Consider the following 19,180-nt stretch of genomic DNA (forward strand, 5'->3'; position numbering starts at 1 on the left):
CATTTTTTCATTGTGAGAAAATTGATGGAATAAACAGAATACATTAACATTATTACTATTAATAAGAATACTAACAACATGCAGATTAATTAATCATAATGATTATATACCCAATTATACAAGAGTACGGATCTGGTCTTGTGGGCATGCTAATCTTTTCTTTCTTTCTTATAAACGCAAAATCAAGGTGGGGTGTGATATTAATGCTAGATTAATAACTTTTCTTTCTTTTTGTAAATGCAAAATCGAGGATTACTGCTAGATTAATAAGGGTGAAGGTTGAAAACAGTGCAGTAAAAACCTCAGATTTCGAAGAAGAGAATCCATGTAAGCACGATATTGCAGTCCTTCGGCACGTTTTGCCACTGCACTTTGAAGCCAGCTCCATAGGCGAGCTCCTTGCATTGGAGTGGCTTACCAAAAAGGGCATTCCGTTATAGATTTGTAAGATTAATCATGCCACTAATCCTTGGTTTAATTTCTTACTGCTCCTCTGTGCTATATTCTAATTCTTTATAATTTATCGGGTCAACTCAAAAACAAAAAAAAAAACAAAAAAGCCTGCTTTTGGTTTTTATTATTCGTTCACTTCGATTAATTTTTAATGTCCTAAAATATACAAATTTACAATGTGTGTGTATTACTATAGTTAATTTTTAAATGTGTGGTCCACACATTTACAATGCGTGTGTGTGTGTGTGGTCCACACATTTACAATGTGTGTGTGTGTGTGAAAAATGAGTTACTCTAGATCTTGATATAATTAATATCTCAATCGCATAATATAACACCAAGGATTTTTATTTCTCAATTAAATACATAAATAAATATATACATACATACATATGCATAATATTGCGAACCCATTGATTTTGGAAAGATCTCTAGAAACTGAGATGGACTTGCTGCCATTGGCAACAAGAAGTTTATGGGTGATTGGCTACACCTCTCATCTCTTTAGGCTAGTGGGCACATCGAACCCAGGTTTTTTGCAAACCCTTTGATTTTGGAACGATTCGTAGTAACCGAGATGGACTTGCTGCCATATGTATAATATTACTTGTATAGTATATAAATCTCTTTCTCTCCAAAAATAAATAAATTTAAATCATTTTTTATATTAAAATTTACATTAATTATCTTGAAATATTCAACATTATCATAGCTATGTGTCAACCCAAACCCAAAAAAAAAGTTTTGGGTGTAAATATATATTAGGGTTCAACAATCATCCATTTCTTTAAGGTTGTTTCTAGAGTTAAACACTCTCCCTAAACACTCATTAAAATTCAAAATCTTTGCTATTATAGAAATGGCTCATATTTTACAAGCACATTTGCTATTTTGGAAATTGCTCCGGAGTCCTCCCTACATCCCATAATCTCATGGCTGCTAAAGTTCAAAAAACGATGGATAAATACTCATTTAATAATTTTATTTATCTATTTTTCAAATCTTTTCTATTAATTTATTTAAAGCAAATATTTTGAAAGCTAAAACTAACACAGGGCCCATTTTATATGTTATATAAATACATAATCTTAAACATGGAAGGTCAAGTTCAAGAGTTCCAATGTTATTTTATTTTAATGTTGTATCAATACTCTATCCAATTTATGTGCCATATAAATACATATAAATACGTAATCTTAAACATGGAAGATCAAGATCAAGAGTTCCAATGTTATTTTATTTCAATTATGGATCAATACCCTACCCTCTACTTATAACTACACAAGTACCCTCTAGCTCATGTTTGTAAGGCCATCTCTGTAAGGTGCACAACGTTTTCATAACAACTAGGACACCCTCCAATAGGACCTCCAAATAGGCTACATCAAGCATGGATAGATATTCCATATCGTGCTGCACTAAGGGCTAAAGGATACTTTTTTGAGTTGTATGCCCGAACATGTGTCAAAACATGTCAAGATGAGTTTGGAAGTTGTAACAAGACTATAGGCTTACTTAGTCTATATAACCCAAGTGTTGTTGGAAATTGGTGGAGGCCCAAGTCCTGGGAGGTCACACATCCCAACTGTGTTCACGGCTATGCACGCATAACTGGAGGTTTCCACAAATTGGTCTAGCCATCCAAATCCCAAAACTTTAAGGTAATGGAGAACCTTTGGTCTATCCATTTTGTGGAAACTTCCTAGTGTTACGTGTACTTTTTCTCAACACCCGTGTTACGTGTAGCATCACTTTTTCTCAACACCCCTAACTTGTCCATTTTTTCTTAGCACAGTGGTTGAACTTATTCATGTTTTCTTGGCTCAGAGGATCAACTTAGCTTCTCTGGTGGCTCTAATACCATGTTGGAAAATCAAGCATGGTTGGTGGTTCAAAGCAAATGAGAGACATAATTAAGCATAGTGATTAAGACACAAATCGAGATTAAACTAATAGAAGGATAATGATAACATTTAACTAAAAACCCACATAAATTTCTTGCATTAGAATGATCCAAGAACATCATTATATAGCTCTTCATGGAGCACCAATCCATGCTTTGTGTGCACCCTTATGTCTTCCATGTGTGACTAAATGCTCACACGACATGTGCCTCTGCACTTTCCATGTGCTATCTTTTTGACCTTTGACTTCACCTTTTATAAATGACCATACAAATCAATCGTTTTGGCATTAGACCCTTAGTCTATTCCTTTTCTAATGTGCATGCTCCTCTCCTTGATGTACACATGTTCCACCCTTAAACATTACATTTCTCAACACCTCCCCTTAATGTGATGAGGGTCTAACACCTAACATGCATTGACTTGACCTACACTCCATACTCATATGTTTGGAGCGGTCCATCTAGGTTGCTCTATGAGCTACAATGTTGGCTTTGTTTTGACACTTTACACACTGGGACAGTGGGGTTACAACCATGGTTAAGAGCCATACTCCTCATATCATCTAGAAAAGATGCTCAATGTTGCCTCTATCCTGGGAGACCTCATCACTGTCTTCCTTCTTTGTCATTACAGTGACTTCTTTGGCTCTCTTCTTATGCCAGTAATCTTTTGCCATTTGACCAATTTTGCCATAGTAATGGTAGGTCATCTTTATCCTTGGTCCTTCTCTAGTTCTCGATCCCAGTTCTCTGGAGAAGGGTGCTTTCTCCTCACTTGTAGCTTGGGCTATCTTCCCTAGAATCCGCTTCTCTTCTTCTATGAGTGTTGCTTCCACTCCTACACTGGTTGGATCTAGGAGGTTCTTCAAGGTAGCCACCAAGGGTCCATACTCCTCAAGTGTCATGCTTTTTAACAATATGGCTATGGCATCCTCCTCTTCTACTGGTGCCCCAGTGCCAGCCAATTGTTGTGTTATACTCTTGATTTTGTTAACATGTGCTGAAAGCGAGTCACTATCTTTAATGTTGAAGCCAAAGAATTGTATTTTTAAGCTTATTTTTTAATTCTTTTGCTTTGCCCCAAACAATTTCTCAGCTCATCCTAAGCATCCTTAGATGTATCTTATGATACAATACGATGAATAATCTATCTCGCATCCCTAATGCAATGGTGGCTAATCCTTTTTCATTCTAGCTTACCCACTTGTTCTTTTCATCCCCTTCATCCTTCGGACACTTTTCCCTTCCATTTACAATGCCCCATAGTTCATCCTTAATTAACATAAATTTAATCCTAACTTGCCATGTGTGGAAGGACTCCGCTTTAAGCTTCTCAATCACAAATGAAGTAGTCATTTAGGGTTTTGGGAAGGTCTGAACACTTGAGTATCACTCAAGATCAGTGTCTAATCTCAGTACAAGAGTGATTTGAATGGAATGATTAGTGCTAATGCAAGTAATTTATCATAAAAACCTAAAACCGAGCTCTTTGTTTTTATACAAAAAACTCTCATTGTTCAAGTGATCAATTAGCCCTTCAAATCAATGGGGAAATTAAATGTGATGATATGAAATTGTAGAGAAAAACCCAAACTTGTGATTTGAGCTCTCACTTGCCCAAAAACACCAAGAAATGAATGAATTAAAGGCCAATTACAGTAACGATTTTGAGAGCAAGACCAACTTTGAATTTGTAGCTTGATTAGCTCATGAAACGGTATGAAACTTGCTAGGAATACTCCACATTTACTCAATTAAACAATGGAATACTCAATTGTTACCAATGGTGAGAGAAATCTTCAATGATACTCCTTCCTACTGTAATTTTTTCCGCCAGCTGTTGCTACTAAGATTTGGAGCTTTGTAAGATGCATATGGTGAGCTTTTTGATGAGATGATGAGCTTTCCTTTGATGTTTCCTTAGCTCCACATAACTCCTATGTGCTGCAAATGCCATGAGCTGATGATGAGCTATCTCACTCAATGAGTAGAGTGAAGAAGAGGGATTAGTGGGTACTTAGTACACGATTACTGATACCTATTTAACTACTGGCTTGAGATGGCATAAGTGAAGAGTCAAAGAAGCCAATGTAATGACAAAGAAGGAAGACAGTGATGATGTCTCCCAGGATGGAGGCAATACCGAGCATCTTTTCTAGATGATATAAGGAGCATGGCTCCTAACCCTTGGTTGTAACCTCACTCTCCCAATGTGTAAAGTGTCAAGACAAAGCCAACATTGTAGCTCATAGAGCAACCTAGAAGGACCGCTCCAACTTATGAGTATGGAGTTGAGGTCATGTCAATGCATGTTAGGCATTAGGCCCTCATCACATTGAGGGGGGGTGTTGAGAAATGCAATGTGTGAGGGTGCAACATGTGTAGATCAAGGGGAGGAGTGCACATTCAAAAAGGAATAGACTAAGGGTCCAATGTCAAAGGTCGATTTGTATGGTCATTTGTAAAAGGTGAAGTCAAAGGTCAAAAAGGTAGCACATGTAAAGTGTAAGGAGGCACATGTAGTGTAAGCATTTATTGACACATGGAAATCACAAGGGTATACACAAAGCATGGATTAAGGCTCCATGAAGAGCTATATAATGATGTACTTGGATCATTCTAATGTTAGAGATTTATGTGGGTTTTTAGTTAAACGTTGTCATTATCCTTCTATTAGTTTAATATCAACTTGTGTCTAGAGAAGCTAAGTTGATTCTCTAAGCCAAGAAAACATGGACAAGTTCAACCTTTGCGCTAAGAAAAAATGGACAAGTTGGCACCAAGTCGAGGTGTTGAGAAAAAGTGGTGCCACACATAACACTAGGAGATTTCCACAAAATGGATAGACCAGAGGTCCTCCACTCGTCCTCCATCACCTTAAGGTTTTGGGGTCTAGATGGTTAGACCAATTTTTTGAAACCTCCTAGTGTTATGTGTGGCACCACTTTTTCTCAACAAGTATCACCCCTCACGCATCACTCTCTCATCTACTTTTATTGCATGCATGCCCTTGTACTCTTTTTGTATGTACCCTATGCGTTAGTAGTTTCCATGCACATATCAAAGCTCTCTCATGAGTGGGAAGCAAAAGCTTTTGTATTTTAATAATGATTTTAATGTTATTCTCCATCTTTGCTTATTTGTAGATTGTGCTTCAAGTTTTTCTCCTACATTTGTGAGAGTGTCAATGTGTGTACACAACAATCCGTAATTTCTTACATTCAAACTTATCAAATACATGAGATTTGGGGTTAGAAAAAGTCTTTTATGTTGGTTTCACATTAAACTATTGATAACTATTTTAAAAAAAACTATAACTGCACTAAATGAAACACTAGGGCAAAACATAGAAGGAGAAGTGACGAAGCTTGGCTAGTCGTCCATATTACATGTCCCAAAAAGCCATGTGTCTAGAAAACACATGCTACACACAAAAAAAAGTCCTAAGAGAAAGTGCATGTGAAGATGGGTGTGTCATTAACTTCTCTCTTCTCTACATGATAGCAATAAGGGTGTGTTGTCACTAACTTATCTCTTCTCTACATGATAGCAATAAGGGTGTGTTGTCACTAACTTATCTCTCCCTTGAGGTCTCCAAGCTCTAAACTCCTTGAGAAGCAATTCCACCTACGGGTCCTCGTCCCTCCTCTCACCTCACTTCACTCACACACACTCACTAGCATGCAATAAGGAGATAGATTAGCAAGAGCAAGACTCAATTGCACAATGGGAGAGTATGTTGTATTATGAGAGAAATTCACTTATATACATGGCCATAAGTGTTCACACTCACTTAAACTATGGCCAACCGGGAACTTTAGGTTCATAAGAGGCCTAATGCTATTACAATGACTACTCTCATAATATATCCATGAAGTATATCACTTAGGATTTCATCCTAACTTGCTACCACATTCTCTTGAAGCGAGAATCGCCATAAATACTCCGTCTCACACCATTACGGGTGCCCATCCAAGTTGTAGCTTTGGACACTATTACTTCATATCTTGAATGTATAACCCTTTAGTGTACCTATCGTGGCTCCTTGATGTAAGATAATGGCGGTAGCTCTTGTTAACCCTAGAATTGGGTTAACATTCCCCCCTTCTTGATGGTGATCGCGTCCTCGTGATTGCGTTGAGGACCTTTGTGTGGAGAGAATGAACAAGCTTTGTCAATGGCTTTGCTTTGAGTGATGTTCAATGGTCTTTGTTTCTCTAGAAGGAATAAGAAAAGCTAGTTAATGAATGAAGGGGTTAGTGGTGAATTGGGAATTCCTAACAGGGTGGGGGGTGGGGTGTGAATGATTGCATTTTTATATTTGTGTGAGCCCCTTGTTTTGTTTTTTTGGCTCTTTTTTTTTGCACTCATCGGCAAGGTTACATGTGATTTTTGTTAGTGGGGACACTAAGAGATGTTAATAATGGGAGAGAAGAGAGGGAAGGATCCAGAGGAACGTAGACTTAATCATCAGAATGAGATGGTGATTCTCAGTTCCTCGTTTGATTCATTGAAGTGATATTCATCATTTGAAGTAATTGGCCTTCGATGATGTCCCTTTGTGTGACAGTATTCTTGTCAAATGTTGTTGAGAAGGACCCGTTCCTACTTTCTTCTGCCCATGTGCTTTTTAAAAAAATGTATATTTAAGTGCTCTTATGAAGTAGATATATGTGGAGTACAAGAATTGAGTCATATAGACTCTTATTGAACTGCTCTGTGTGGAAGTAGCCACTTGTTGGTGAGGATTGAAAGAATTACGTGGACTTGCGAGGCTAATATAGATATCTTCACTAAGGATTGAAGATCATTGATTTGTGAAGATGGTAGCGTCGTTTGGAGAGGTTGGTAATTTGAAGGAAAATTTCAGATAATGGGTTGTACCATTGACCAAGCTTTCGCCCACCATGGCCCCCTATCCAAGGATGTACCTAGAAGTTGTCGATGTGAGGCTTTGGTGCAAATGTTCTCCAATGCATTAGTATGGATGTACTCATGGAGCAGCTGCTACATTAATTTAGCCAAAAGAATAGTAAGCAATAAGCTTAACAAATGTACAATGGCTATTAAAGATCGTTGGAGAAGCTTAATGCGTTAGATTGCTTAATCCGTGCGATGAGGCTTAAATCGTGAAAGTGCAGGTTCTTAAGCTGTGAGACTATAATTCATGAGAAACCTGAACTTATGAGATTGTAGGTTTTTTTGGCCGTGAAGGGATATTCTGTGAGATGGCCTAATCCTGTGAAAGTTAATCCCGTGAAAGTGCAGGCTGTGAACTGGAATTCTGTAATTCTGTGAATTTTAACCTCGTGAAGTTGCAGGTTTTGACCTCAATGGTTTTTTTATTTTAATTGATTTTGTGGGACAGCTAGATCATGACTTACGAGCAACAGGTTCTTGTGCACTTATTTCTCACATCCAGAGGGGTGATAAGAGCATTGTTATTTTGTTCTTGATGCGTTCATAAGTCTCTATTTTGGAGACATGGGTATTGATTCTTGAATTTGTTTCTCAAATGTTGTCGAGGCAGTAGGGAAGACTGCTAAATGTTTGCTTGAACACACAAGCTTTTGTGTTAGTGCTAAATGTATGAGAGTGGTTAAGTGATTTGCTTGTTGTTGCTTAGGCCTCCATTCTTATTGTTGTTTAGGCCTCCATTCTTATCGAACTTTAGGTGATTTGCTTGTTGTTGCTTAGGCCTCCATTCTTATCGAACTTTAGGTGAAGCTATTAGGGTTGAAGTTGGTGGTGAGGTTTTCTTGATATTGTTCGATTTTTGCAACCATATGATGGAATTACCATCGTAGTATCCTTGTTGTTGAAGCACATGCATAGGTACCCATCTTTGAACATTATAGACTAGTGTGGCCAATGTGTTTGGTGCTGAGGCATTCTTCTTTGTGCAAGCTTAGGGGACTTTGTGATGCGCTTGGAGACCCAAGCTTTGGTATTTCTTTGGTAGTACCCTTGTGCCTACATTAATGTTTTTGGTACCCACACTCGATGACTTGGTGGAGTTTTTTGAGGAGCTCGTCGCATAGGCTTTAGTGGATTGTGCTGGTGGGGAGTACTTTTCTTTTTCCTTGGCTTCCAAGTGCTGCATTGAGGAAGTGGTTTTGACTGTTGAGGCACCCAAATTTGATTGGCACCTCCATAGTAGCCTTGAGCTACAAGCTTCTCCACCCACATCTTGATACTATTAAGATACCGTGATTGTGGTTGTCTTAGGGGAGTTTTCTTTTGGGTTGATGTGGAAGGTTTGGGGCCCTCCTTGACTTTGGTTGGCGCTGAGGCTACAGGTTTGAGACTCATGGACATTGTTGACGATGATGAGGCTAGAGTCTCTTATGGAGTGGTTGTCGATGAGATGAGGACTTTGAGCATGTGGTTGTCTCCTTTGGTGAGGTTTGTTAATGAAGATGCATAGGCTCCGAGGTCTTTCCTTTGAGTTCCTTGTTAGATATAGATGGTTGGGTTGTGGGAACATCTTCAGGATTAGCTGTTGATTGCGAGATTTTGGCATCGAACTTTGTAGGTGAGTATGGGGTTGAAGGAGTAGATGCTTTATCGGAGTCGGTCGTTGACGACATTGATGGTAGGTCATTGTGTAGAGGGGCTTTTGTGGAAGAGGCTTGTATCCCATAGCTCAAGGGTCATGAGATTGTGTTCTCGTGTTAGATAAAGTTGTGCTTGCGCTGTGGTTTATTTGAAATTTCCAATCTAACCACAACCCTAGGGATCTTTTTAGTAAGATATGTTGGAAGTTCTAGCTCCTGCAAGGTCTCTTCCTCTTGTAATAGCTTTGTAGGAGTGTTCAAGGTGACTGCATGAATTCATCTATTGAATACAATGACTCACCTATCTAAGTTCCACAAGGATGACATCATACTCAAGCGAATCTAGGGTAACATGGAATGTAAATTCCATATCGCCATCGATTGTTTGAGTAGTGTATCTAAAGTAACTTGGAATGAGTTTAGGTTGTCCCAATAACAGCCAAGTGTCTATTGTTGTGATGTTATGACCAGCGCGAGGGCTAATCAATGTGCATTTGCGCTTAACATCATTGCCTGTAGGGAAATCCAACCATACCATGATAGAATCTTCCAATGGAACCATGGATGTTTCAGTTTTTGTTTCGGCTTCCGATCCTATTTCTATTTCATACTCCAATTCACTTTCACTCTCATTTTGGCTCTCAGCTTTTTGAGAGTACCCAATGTGTACACTAGCACACTTGGCCCTTAGAAAATTCTTAATGAGGTCTGTTTGGTAACTTGTGAATCCTCACAGCCCTATTTTATGGAGTTCTTTATGTCTTGGTATAACTCATGTTGAGCCCTAAGGTGCAAATGCTGATGTGATGCTGGCTTCATCAATCATAAGAGAAGAGTATTCCTCCACATGAGGTTTTGAGAGACTATTTTAATCTTGTAAGGGAATTATCGAATTCTTCACGTGCTTTCTCAAGTGTATAGTTCGTGCAATCTGTCTCAAATGATTCTTTTGTAGAGAGTATATCTTCCTGAAAGGGGAAGCGATACTCCTCTAGGCTTTGTTTTTTGGTTGTTTTTCTAGGATTGGCATTATGAGGCTCAATCACAATCGGTGATCCTGCAAGACATTCAACTAAGCTAAGCATGCTCTCTTGAGCTTGCTTTTTGTGTTCCGCATATGTCATGTGATCATTATTAACCATTTGGGGTTGTTGGGTGGGTTCTAGTTTCTTGATTGGTCTATGTGGTGCACTAAGCAAAGAGTAAGAACTTGTTTCATCCTCACTTAGTGATGTACTAATACTTGTTTCATTTTTTGACTTTCTTTGTTTGTCAGTTTTTCATTATGTTTACCCATATGACGAGATCAAATTTTCTTTTAGGCTTTTGTATCCTGTGTCGCACATATGGGTGTTGTGGTTTGTGTGGTGGCTTTTCATGTGGATGCTTCGGCATCCTGTATAGCTTTTAGCTCTTTTGTGTTTATGTTTCCTTTTGGGTTTATGTACTCTACAGGCTCCTTTTCCCTGTCTTTTAATTCAACCTTGGTTTTGATAGTTTGCAGTCTCTTATTTGTCTTAGGTTTAGAAGGTTTTTCTTTTTCTTTTTGTTTCTGCTTTAAAGCATGTTCTTCTACCCATGTTGAGGTATTGTCTTTTGCATTCTTTTTTACTGTTCCTTGTACCTTAACTTGTAAACGTGTAAGCACATTCAAGGGCACCGTGTACAATTGCCTGTTTTGTACACTTAAGATGTTAAGAGTTGTATTTTGTGAGGCAAGTTGCATTGAAGCAACTCGTCTTGGGCAATCTTGGAACATGTGATCAATGCCACATTGTTCCCACATTGGTCGCAAGGTGTCAGTGACTATGGGCATGGAAGTATTCCAAACTATGCAGTCTACCACCTTGTGAGGTCCATGACAATAAAAACACTGAAGTGTTCGATTAACTGCTTCCTGAGCAGTTTCTACCCTTTGGACTATTTTTGTTTGGTGCATGGGAGATGGAGGTTTTAAGTCAATTGTGGATGAAGTGGGACACTTTTTAGTATCAGGGTCAAAGGTTTTACAATATATGCAGTATAGAAGAACAGGTGCCTTATATGCACAATGAGGATTGGGATGGTCGTAGTGATTGCACTCAACACAAGGCATTTTGTTCCTCATTTGTAGAGGCATTAAGGATGTCTGGTTTTGAAGGTTTTCATCCTCTCTTAGAGATGTTGGCTGTAAGGTTTTAAGCAAGGCTGCATTTCTGGGAATGTCAATTTCGAGATCGATCTTTCTTTTGTCACATTGCTTTACTTGGTTTAGATGAGGAACACCTCATCGCATATGATCATCTTCTAGCATGTTGTCATCTAAATGTATTGTTTCTTTACAACATTGATCGAATGTTTCCGGATTGGATACAATGATCAAGTTGTATAAGCTGTTATTCTTCAAGCCCATAATAAAACATCTCTTCAATTGAACATCGTTTAATTTTTCCCATGACTCACAACGTGAGTCTAAGAGTTTTATCCGAAAGGATAAAATCTCTAATGGATTCATTTGGTTGATGCTCAATGGAATAGAGTTCTGTTGCTGCACTCCACCGATCACCTTGTCTGGAAAATCCATGTATAAAGGCTGCTTTCAAGGTTTTGAATTTGGTCTTGATCGCCGGTGCATCAATGCGATGAACCATCGACTAGCTTTTCCCTCTAAGCATAAGTTTAACGTATCTACCTTGGTGGGACAGTTGGGATTTCCAAAGACCACATCTCTGTTCAAACATTTGAATGAATTGAATAGGGTCTTTTGTTCTGTCGTATTTGCCTATAATTTTGGAAATTTGTACGATGGTATTTCTGTATGAGTCACTGAAGCCGTATGTGAGTGCTCTTGTTCGAAGAGACTCACTGATTCCTTGGGCTACCCCCTTCCTAGACTAGTTAGTATGTCCAAGGTGTGGGTATTCAAGAAAGGGTTGGTACTTATAGGATTTGCATGAATGTTAGGTAAGGGACCAAAGCCCGATGCGATCAAAGTGATAGGGGGTGTAAAACCCAATGACACTCTTATTATAGGCATGGCCAATGGTATTGGGAGGTGAATTTATGGCATAGATCTCAATGGCTCAAAGATGTCGGCCATTGGGTTCGGCCTTGTGTGATCCCTAGCAATCCCTCTATCGTGGCCATGTTAGAGTACCTAAATGCTCCTTAACGAGCAATCATAGTTTTTTCTTTTGCTTTTTATATTCTCCCACAACCCGTTACAGCCTCAACAGGCTTGGCGTACTCTTTGTTGGGTCAAACGGGTGTCCGTTCGCCTTAATTAGCTTAGGTGCTATACGCACATGCGTATAGCTTAGGCGCTATACGCACGTGAATGCCTAGAGATAATTTTCTGAAAAAAGTGTATGCTAGTAACTTCCCAGATGGAAGAGGAGGCCCTAAAACCTATTTTCCATCACTATCTCAAGACGAAAAAAATTTCGAGAATTTTTTCCCTATTTCGTAGCACATTTTTGAGAGTGTTCCAAAAGGAATTTTGAAAAACTCTGTATGAGAGAGTTGTAGTATTTTTGGAGTACTACAACTTTGTTTACCTAAGTCGTCCGTGATTTTGTCGTTTAGACCTTCAAAAAGTAGCCCAAATATGGCTTGTCGTTGTTATCACGTTTTTTGCGATTTTTTCGTAGTTTTTGGGTTGTTTTTTGCCTCGATTTTTGGGTCAAATTTTAAGGTTGCTGGTCGGAGGCCAAAATGGTCGATTTTGACTTTGGACGAGTGGGTCCAAAGTCGAAGAGCTCAATGTCAGCTCTCTGAAGAGCCCTAGAGCGCCTTCATCAGATATATGGTTTAGGAGTTACGGGCCTCCAAACAGGGGTGTTTTCCAGAGTCTTTTTTTTGGCTAATAAACTTTTCATGCCGACGGACTTCACGGGTTTTGAAAATTTTTTTAATACAGTTCCCAAGGACATGAATCTTTCATGAACTCAAGTTCCGTAAAGTTGCATTAAATGGTTCACGCCATGAGCTGGACTTCTCACAGAATATTAAATTCGATTTTTTTTCGTGTGGTTCCCGAGGACGTGAACCTTTTGGGCATGAACTCTAGTTCCGTGAAGTTGCAGAAAATGGTTCACACCATAAACCGGACTTCATGGAATATTAAATTTGATTTTTTTAACGTGCGGTTCTCTAGAACGTGAACCTTTTGGGTGTGAACTCAAGTTCCATGAAGTTGCAAAAAATGGTTCACACGCCATGAACCGGACTTCACAGAATATTAAATTCAATTTTTTTTATTTTTTTCACGATTTTCGAGGACATGAACCTTTTGGGCATGAACTCAAGTTCCATGAAGTTGCAAAAAATGGTTCACGCCGTGAACCGAACTTCACGGAATATTAAATTCAATATTTTTTATTTTTTTTCACGATTTTCGAGGACATGAACCTTTTGGGCATGAACTCAAGTTCCATGAAGTTGCAAAAAATGGTTCACGCCGTGAACCGAACTTCACGGAATATTAAATTCAATATTTTTTGCACAGTTCTCGAGGACATGAACCTTTTGGGCGTGAACTCAAGTTCTGTGAAGTTGCAGAAAATGGTTCACGTCGTGAACCGAACTTCACGGAATATTAAATTTTACCTTTTTTTGTGTGCGATTTCTGAGGACGTGAACCTTTTGGGTGTGAACTCTAGTTCCGTGAAGTTGCAGAAAAATGGTTCACGCCATGAACCGGACTTCACGGAATATTAAATTTGATTTTTTTTTTACGGTTCCCGAGGATGTGAACCTTTTGGGCGTGAACTTAAGTTCCGTGAAGTTGCACAAAATGGTTTATGCCATGAACCAGACTTCACGGAATATTAAATTCAGTTTTGGAGTCTAGTGGCAAATACAATTTCCTTTTTTTGGGAGGGGGATATTTTTTGAATTTAAAATGAAAGGGATATGGACATTTTCCCAAAAAGGTAAGTGGGAATCAAAAAAGTCAACCTTTTAATGACACCCCTTACACCCTTCATAAATACTCCCAAAATGGACAAATTGACAACTCAAGAGCATCTACTCATTGAATGCTCATTAGCCTTAATAAGTTATGTACAAAAGTAATTAAGAATTAATCCAAGATTAATCCTTTCACTAATCTTTTTCTCTTTTATACTAATCAAGGACTCTAATTAACCACCAATCTCTAATTAATTCACACAATTGAGCACATCATTGGATAGATCAAGGAGATGCTAATCTTTGTGCATCAACAAATGTGTAAATTAATCTAAAATAGGAGATTAAATAGACTCTTAATTATGATCTCCTCTTTTAAGGCAAAAATATTTTGCAACAAAGAGAGTCAAATTTCTCCAATTAATGAAAAAAGTGATGTAATTAGGTGTTTTGATGCATCTAGATGCTTTTAAAACACTCAAAAACACCAATTTCAACTACTCATATGATCAATTTAGACCCCAATTAACACATTTTTTAAAATTTTTACCTCTTGAACAAGATTAATCACCCTTAATGACAAAAACCAGTCCATTAAGAAAAATTAGTCAAATTCAAGGATTTTTTATGATTTTAAGAAATTTTTTGAAAGATTAGGCTACTCCTAATGCTTGCTAACACTCTAATCCAAATAATTTCAACAACAAACACACAATTAACCTAAAATTAATGATCTTAGTTCTATGTTTAACACTAAAGAGAGCTAACATTCACTAAAAATTACATTTTATTGCATTGTTTAATGCAATGGATGCAAACTAAGCCTACTACAAACTATGTGCAAGACCTAAGAACATGAAAAACCATAAAAACAATAACAAAAACAACAAATTAATCTAAAAATTAAACAAAAAATTAAACAAAAAATTAAACAAAAAGCATTCTTAAAAAAACAAAAAGAGAGCTATTCTACACCAAATCTCACACAAATCACCATCAAATCCATATCTTTTTCATGGGAACCCATTAATCAAGATAATGGGCAATCGATAATACGTATATTAGAGGAAAAACGCTGGAAAAAGCGAAGGGATGGCTCCCTGCACAGCAGCACCAAAAATGTTATGGCTCACCCTAAGCCTCCTGGAAATACATCCAAAAGAGATTACCTAGTGAACCGCGACTGTCGTGAGGATCTTTCCAATGACCGAGCTTGTAACCCTTGAGGTCTCCAAACTCTACAACTCTTTGAGAAGCAATTCCATCGCACCTCCCGTGCGAGCATTGTCACACCGCCCGCGTTGCACTATGGGTCCTCGTCTCTCCTCTCACCTCACTTCACTCACACACACTCACTAGCAAACAGTAAGAAGATAGATTAGCAAGAGCAAGACTCAATTGCACAATGGGAGAGTATGTTGTATTATATAAGAGAAATTCACTTATATACATGGTCATAAGTATTCACACTCACTTAAACTATGGCCGACTGGGCACTTTAAGCTCATAAGAGGCCTAATGCTATTACAATGACTACTCTCATAATATATCCATGAAGTATATCACTTAGGACTTTATCCTAACTTGCTACCACACGCTCTTGAAGTGGGAATTGCCATAAATACTCTGTCACACCATTACGGGTGCCTGTCCAAGTTGTAGCTTTGGACACTATTGCTTCATATCTTAAATGTATGAACCTTTGGTGTACCTATCGTGACTCCTTGATGTAAGATAATGGTGGTAGCTCTTATTAACCCTAGAATTGGGTTAACAATCACTAGCCCTTTTAGCATTTAATAATGGAATTACCTATGATTTCAGTTACCAACATGGTGTAATGGTATTTAATAATAGAATTACCCATGATATCAACTACCATCATGGTGCAATGGTACTTCATGTGTCCCCAACCATAGAAGGATCTAGCTAACATCCCTCTTGCTTGAGCTTACAACTATTCTCAATTTCGTGTTTACTTATATGAGTTGACGAGGTCTAGACAAGTGCAAAAGTATTGTTTTAGTTTGTAGTTATACCCAATTACATGTTTACTTATATGATTGGATGAGGTCTAGAAAAGTGCAAAAATATTTCTCAAACATCCACCGAGCATCTTCTAGAGGATGGTTCTTAAAGATCAAAAGTGGTTCTTGAGGGTCAAAAGATACTTGGTGTAAGTGTTTCTCATGTGTGTTGTAGTAATGTGTTGATGATCAACAATTGTGTTAGGTCTAGTGTTGTGAAAGTGCTAAGCAATACCCACACACATTTGGAGAAAGCCAAAATGCCAAAGATGTAAGCCCAAGAACCTTAGAATTAAATAAAGCCTAATTGAGCCATGTAAAAGCTAGCTAGTGTCTATCTACCACCAATAAAGAAATCATTTACAAATGAAAGTGGGTTAAAAGATGCTAAACTAGAGCCCACCATGTATCAAGGATGCTCCATAATCAAGGGGAGTGAATGTCGGAAAAGGTGAGGGAATGAAGGAGATAATCTATGAGGAATCACTTGGCTTTATGTGCTTTTGTAACTTGCCTATATAAGAGGCATAAACCATGAATAATGTAAGGGACATTGCTCTCATCAAACTCATGTTACATTAGTGGAATCTTATCTCTTAATTACCATTAGTAGTACCTTTATGAGATTAAAAGCTATCATGATTAGTTACAACCGTAGGAGCCATCTCCAACTATAGCTAGTAAAACCTATGAGTAGTAATGCCCATATTTTGCGAGCACTAGAGCTCAAGGAATTGAAGGACAAAGGGAGAGAAATAATTATGTATCTTCAGTAACATTTCAGGCACCCCTTGTAGCCCCACAACCACCGATAGCTAGTAAACTACAACATAGCATTCAAAGCAAAGAGAAGTAGATGAAAGGAAGCATGCAAAAGCATAACTCTAACATGCCAAGAAAGAAGGCACAAAAATCTAACAGCTGCTTGTAGCCACAAAAAAGAAAAAGAAAAGCCTTGCCATATGCACAAATGCCACATGACAAGCATAGGTGAGTCCATAAAAGATATATAATGAAGCTCAATGCTACCCAAATATCCTATGGAAAAATAAAGATATGTGAACCAAAGTGACATGCATATACATATGCATGTGCACCATTATGCGGAGAAGTATGTAGTGCTAAACCAAAGGTATATGCATACACATGTGCATGTGGAGAAGTATGTAGTGCTAATAAACTAATGGTGTATGGAAACAGGTTTAACATCCCCCCACCTGAGCAACCCACTATGCAAGTGTCAAATCCATTGCTCATCAGTACTGGTGAAACCATAAGCTCCATCCGATCTACCTACAGTTCCATCCCCTTTCACCATGCATTACTTGTAGGCATTGTATGTATGCATCGTATGTATGCAGCATCCTACTTATGTTGGCAGTGTAGAACTTATTTTAGGTGCTACGGGACAGGACTATTGCAGTCCATGGTAGGAGAAACACCATAGCAACATGCTCACAAGAGTGTTCAATTACCCCATTGAAGGACCCCAGCAAGATAGAACTGCATAGGAACAACTTGTAGAGTAGCGAAGGAGGGCAAGAATTTATGGACTTACACCATCTGTTATGGCATATATGTTTCCACTTCCTTGTTTCTTCTCGGGTATAGTGGGTGATTTCCTAGACAGCTTAGCTCACAGTAGCTGCTTAGCTAACTTACCTATAGTACCCTTACTCTATCACAATGAGGAGGCACCACTCAGACCATTACCTAGTAGACCAGAGGATGCATATATATATGGAGCACACTCGATTGAGGGGGAAAGTCAAAATGACGAAGAATAGGAGCATGCTTATGAAATTTAGTTATTTAACGATGAGCTTGCTAGATAGTATGATTAATAGGTTATTGAGGTACCGTCATGTAGACTAGATCCAGAACTACAACATGCGGTGGAGGTGCAACCTTGAGATAGACACGACTTTCCTCATTGCCCAGGTGTATTCCAACCCATCCTCACCTTTTATTTATTGTTTGTGATTATCCATTTACTTTTTGTTTGAGTTCTTGCATGCATTGTTAGGTATCTAGTTATTACTTAGGTATCTAGCCTATCAATTTTCTAGTTATTACTTAGGTATCTAGCCTATCAATTTTCTAATTATTACTTGGTAACATTTAGGCTTTGGTCCTAGTTCCATCTTTCCTAAGATCGACCTTAGAGTACGCCAAAGGAGTATGCCAACTACTCCACCTACTTTAGTGTGCCCTCTTAAGCTAGAATAGAGCTTTCTATTGACATATCAAGCTCAACTAGTGCTACGAAACGAACATTGATGACCCACCTGGGTGATAGCATCCACACTTATGTCACTGGCACATGGTTGGTCGATTATGGTTGATATGTCTGCAGTGGATGACAGGCTGTGTGACGACTTTAGAGTACTAAAGTTATGGCATAGTTATAGCGCCAACTCATATAGTTGGGTTCACACTATAGACTGACTACTTTGTATGTCATTGTAGAAGAGTAATTTTATTTTATGTATGTACTCTTATCTTTTAGTTATATGGTTGTAGAGAAGAGAAGAAGATAGAAGAAAATTTAGCCATCCATCTCTCTTGTGTCTTGCACTCTTTGTGTGTGTGTGTGTTTGCTTGCAAGGAACTCAAGCTCTCTCTCTCCCCCACATTCTTTTTATGGTATCAGAGCTCCAGTTTATGTGAGAGATAAGGAGGTGAGCAAGAGGCAAGAACAAGCAATCAAGGAAGTGGTACACGGGTAAGAGAATCACCATCTCTTTCCCTTCTTGGTTTAGGTACAACACCCTCAGTACCTCCGGGAGCTACACATCTCCGATTGAGGAGCTATCTTCGTAAGCTTGGAGGTACCTGTTTGGCTAGAATCGCATTTCAGGTGCGTCTCAGTCTCCGTTCTGTCACTACAAGGTATTTTTTGGATAGTTTCGAGAAGTTCTGGTTGAGAACTATCTCTAGTTGAAATCTAGTTATTATAGTGTAGCAACAGTGCATTTTGGGAGTGCAGACGATGTTTGCACATGTATTGTTGACATTGGGTGTATGTACATGTACTTGGTCAGATCTGGTGTCCTACAGATTGTGCTGAAGTATCGCTATAGTAGTCACAGAAGATACTGTTGTGTTATAGGTTGCATACAGAAATTGTCTGTTGTAGTTTTTAATTATTGCTAGAAAACATGTCTAGTGACATAATTAATCAGATTGTCAGTGAGAAGCTAAACAAGAACAACTTTCATACCTGGAAGTTTAGAATGACAAATTTCCTTCTGGGTAAAGTATTTTGGCTCTATGTTGCAGGAGACAATGAGGAGCCTCCTGAGTTGTCTAAAGAGAATGCCACTCTAGCAGACAGAAAGGCATTC

General features: G+C 38.4%; 1 protein-coding gene across 1 annotated transcript in view; it reads right to left on the reverse strand.

Moving 5' to 3' along the window:
- Positions 1-480, reverse strand: part of LOC147629984 (uncharacterized) — a 70,203-nt gene extending 69,723 nt beyond the window's left edge. The window contains exon 1 of the mRNA XM_086810901.1: positions 302-480. Within this exon, the coding sequence (XP_086667027.1) occupies positions 302-405 (104 nt within the window). The 5' untranslated portion in view covers positions 406-480. The remainder of the gene's footprint in view (positions 1-301) is intronic.
- Between the last annotated feature and the right edge of the window lie 18,700 nt (positions 481-19,180).

Source organism: Cibotium barometz, chromosome 17 (assembly GCF_041138505.1).
Source record: "Cibotium barometz isolate CiBa-2024 chromosome 17, ASM4113850v1, whole genome shotgun sequence".
In the NCBI taxonomy this organism is placed as follows: domain Eukaryota; kingdom Viridiplantae; phylum Streptophyta; class Polypodiopsida; order Cyatheales; family Cibotiaceae; genus Cibotium; species Cibotium barometz.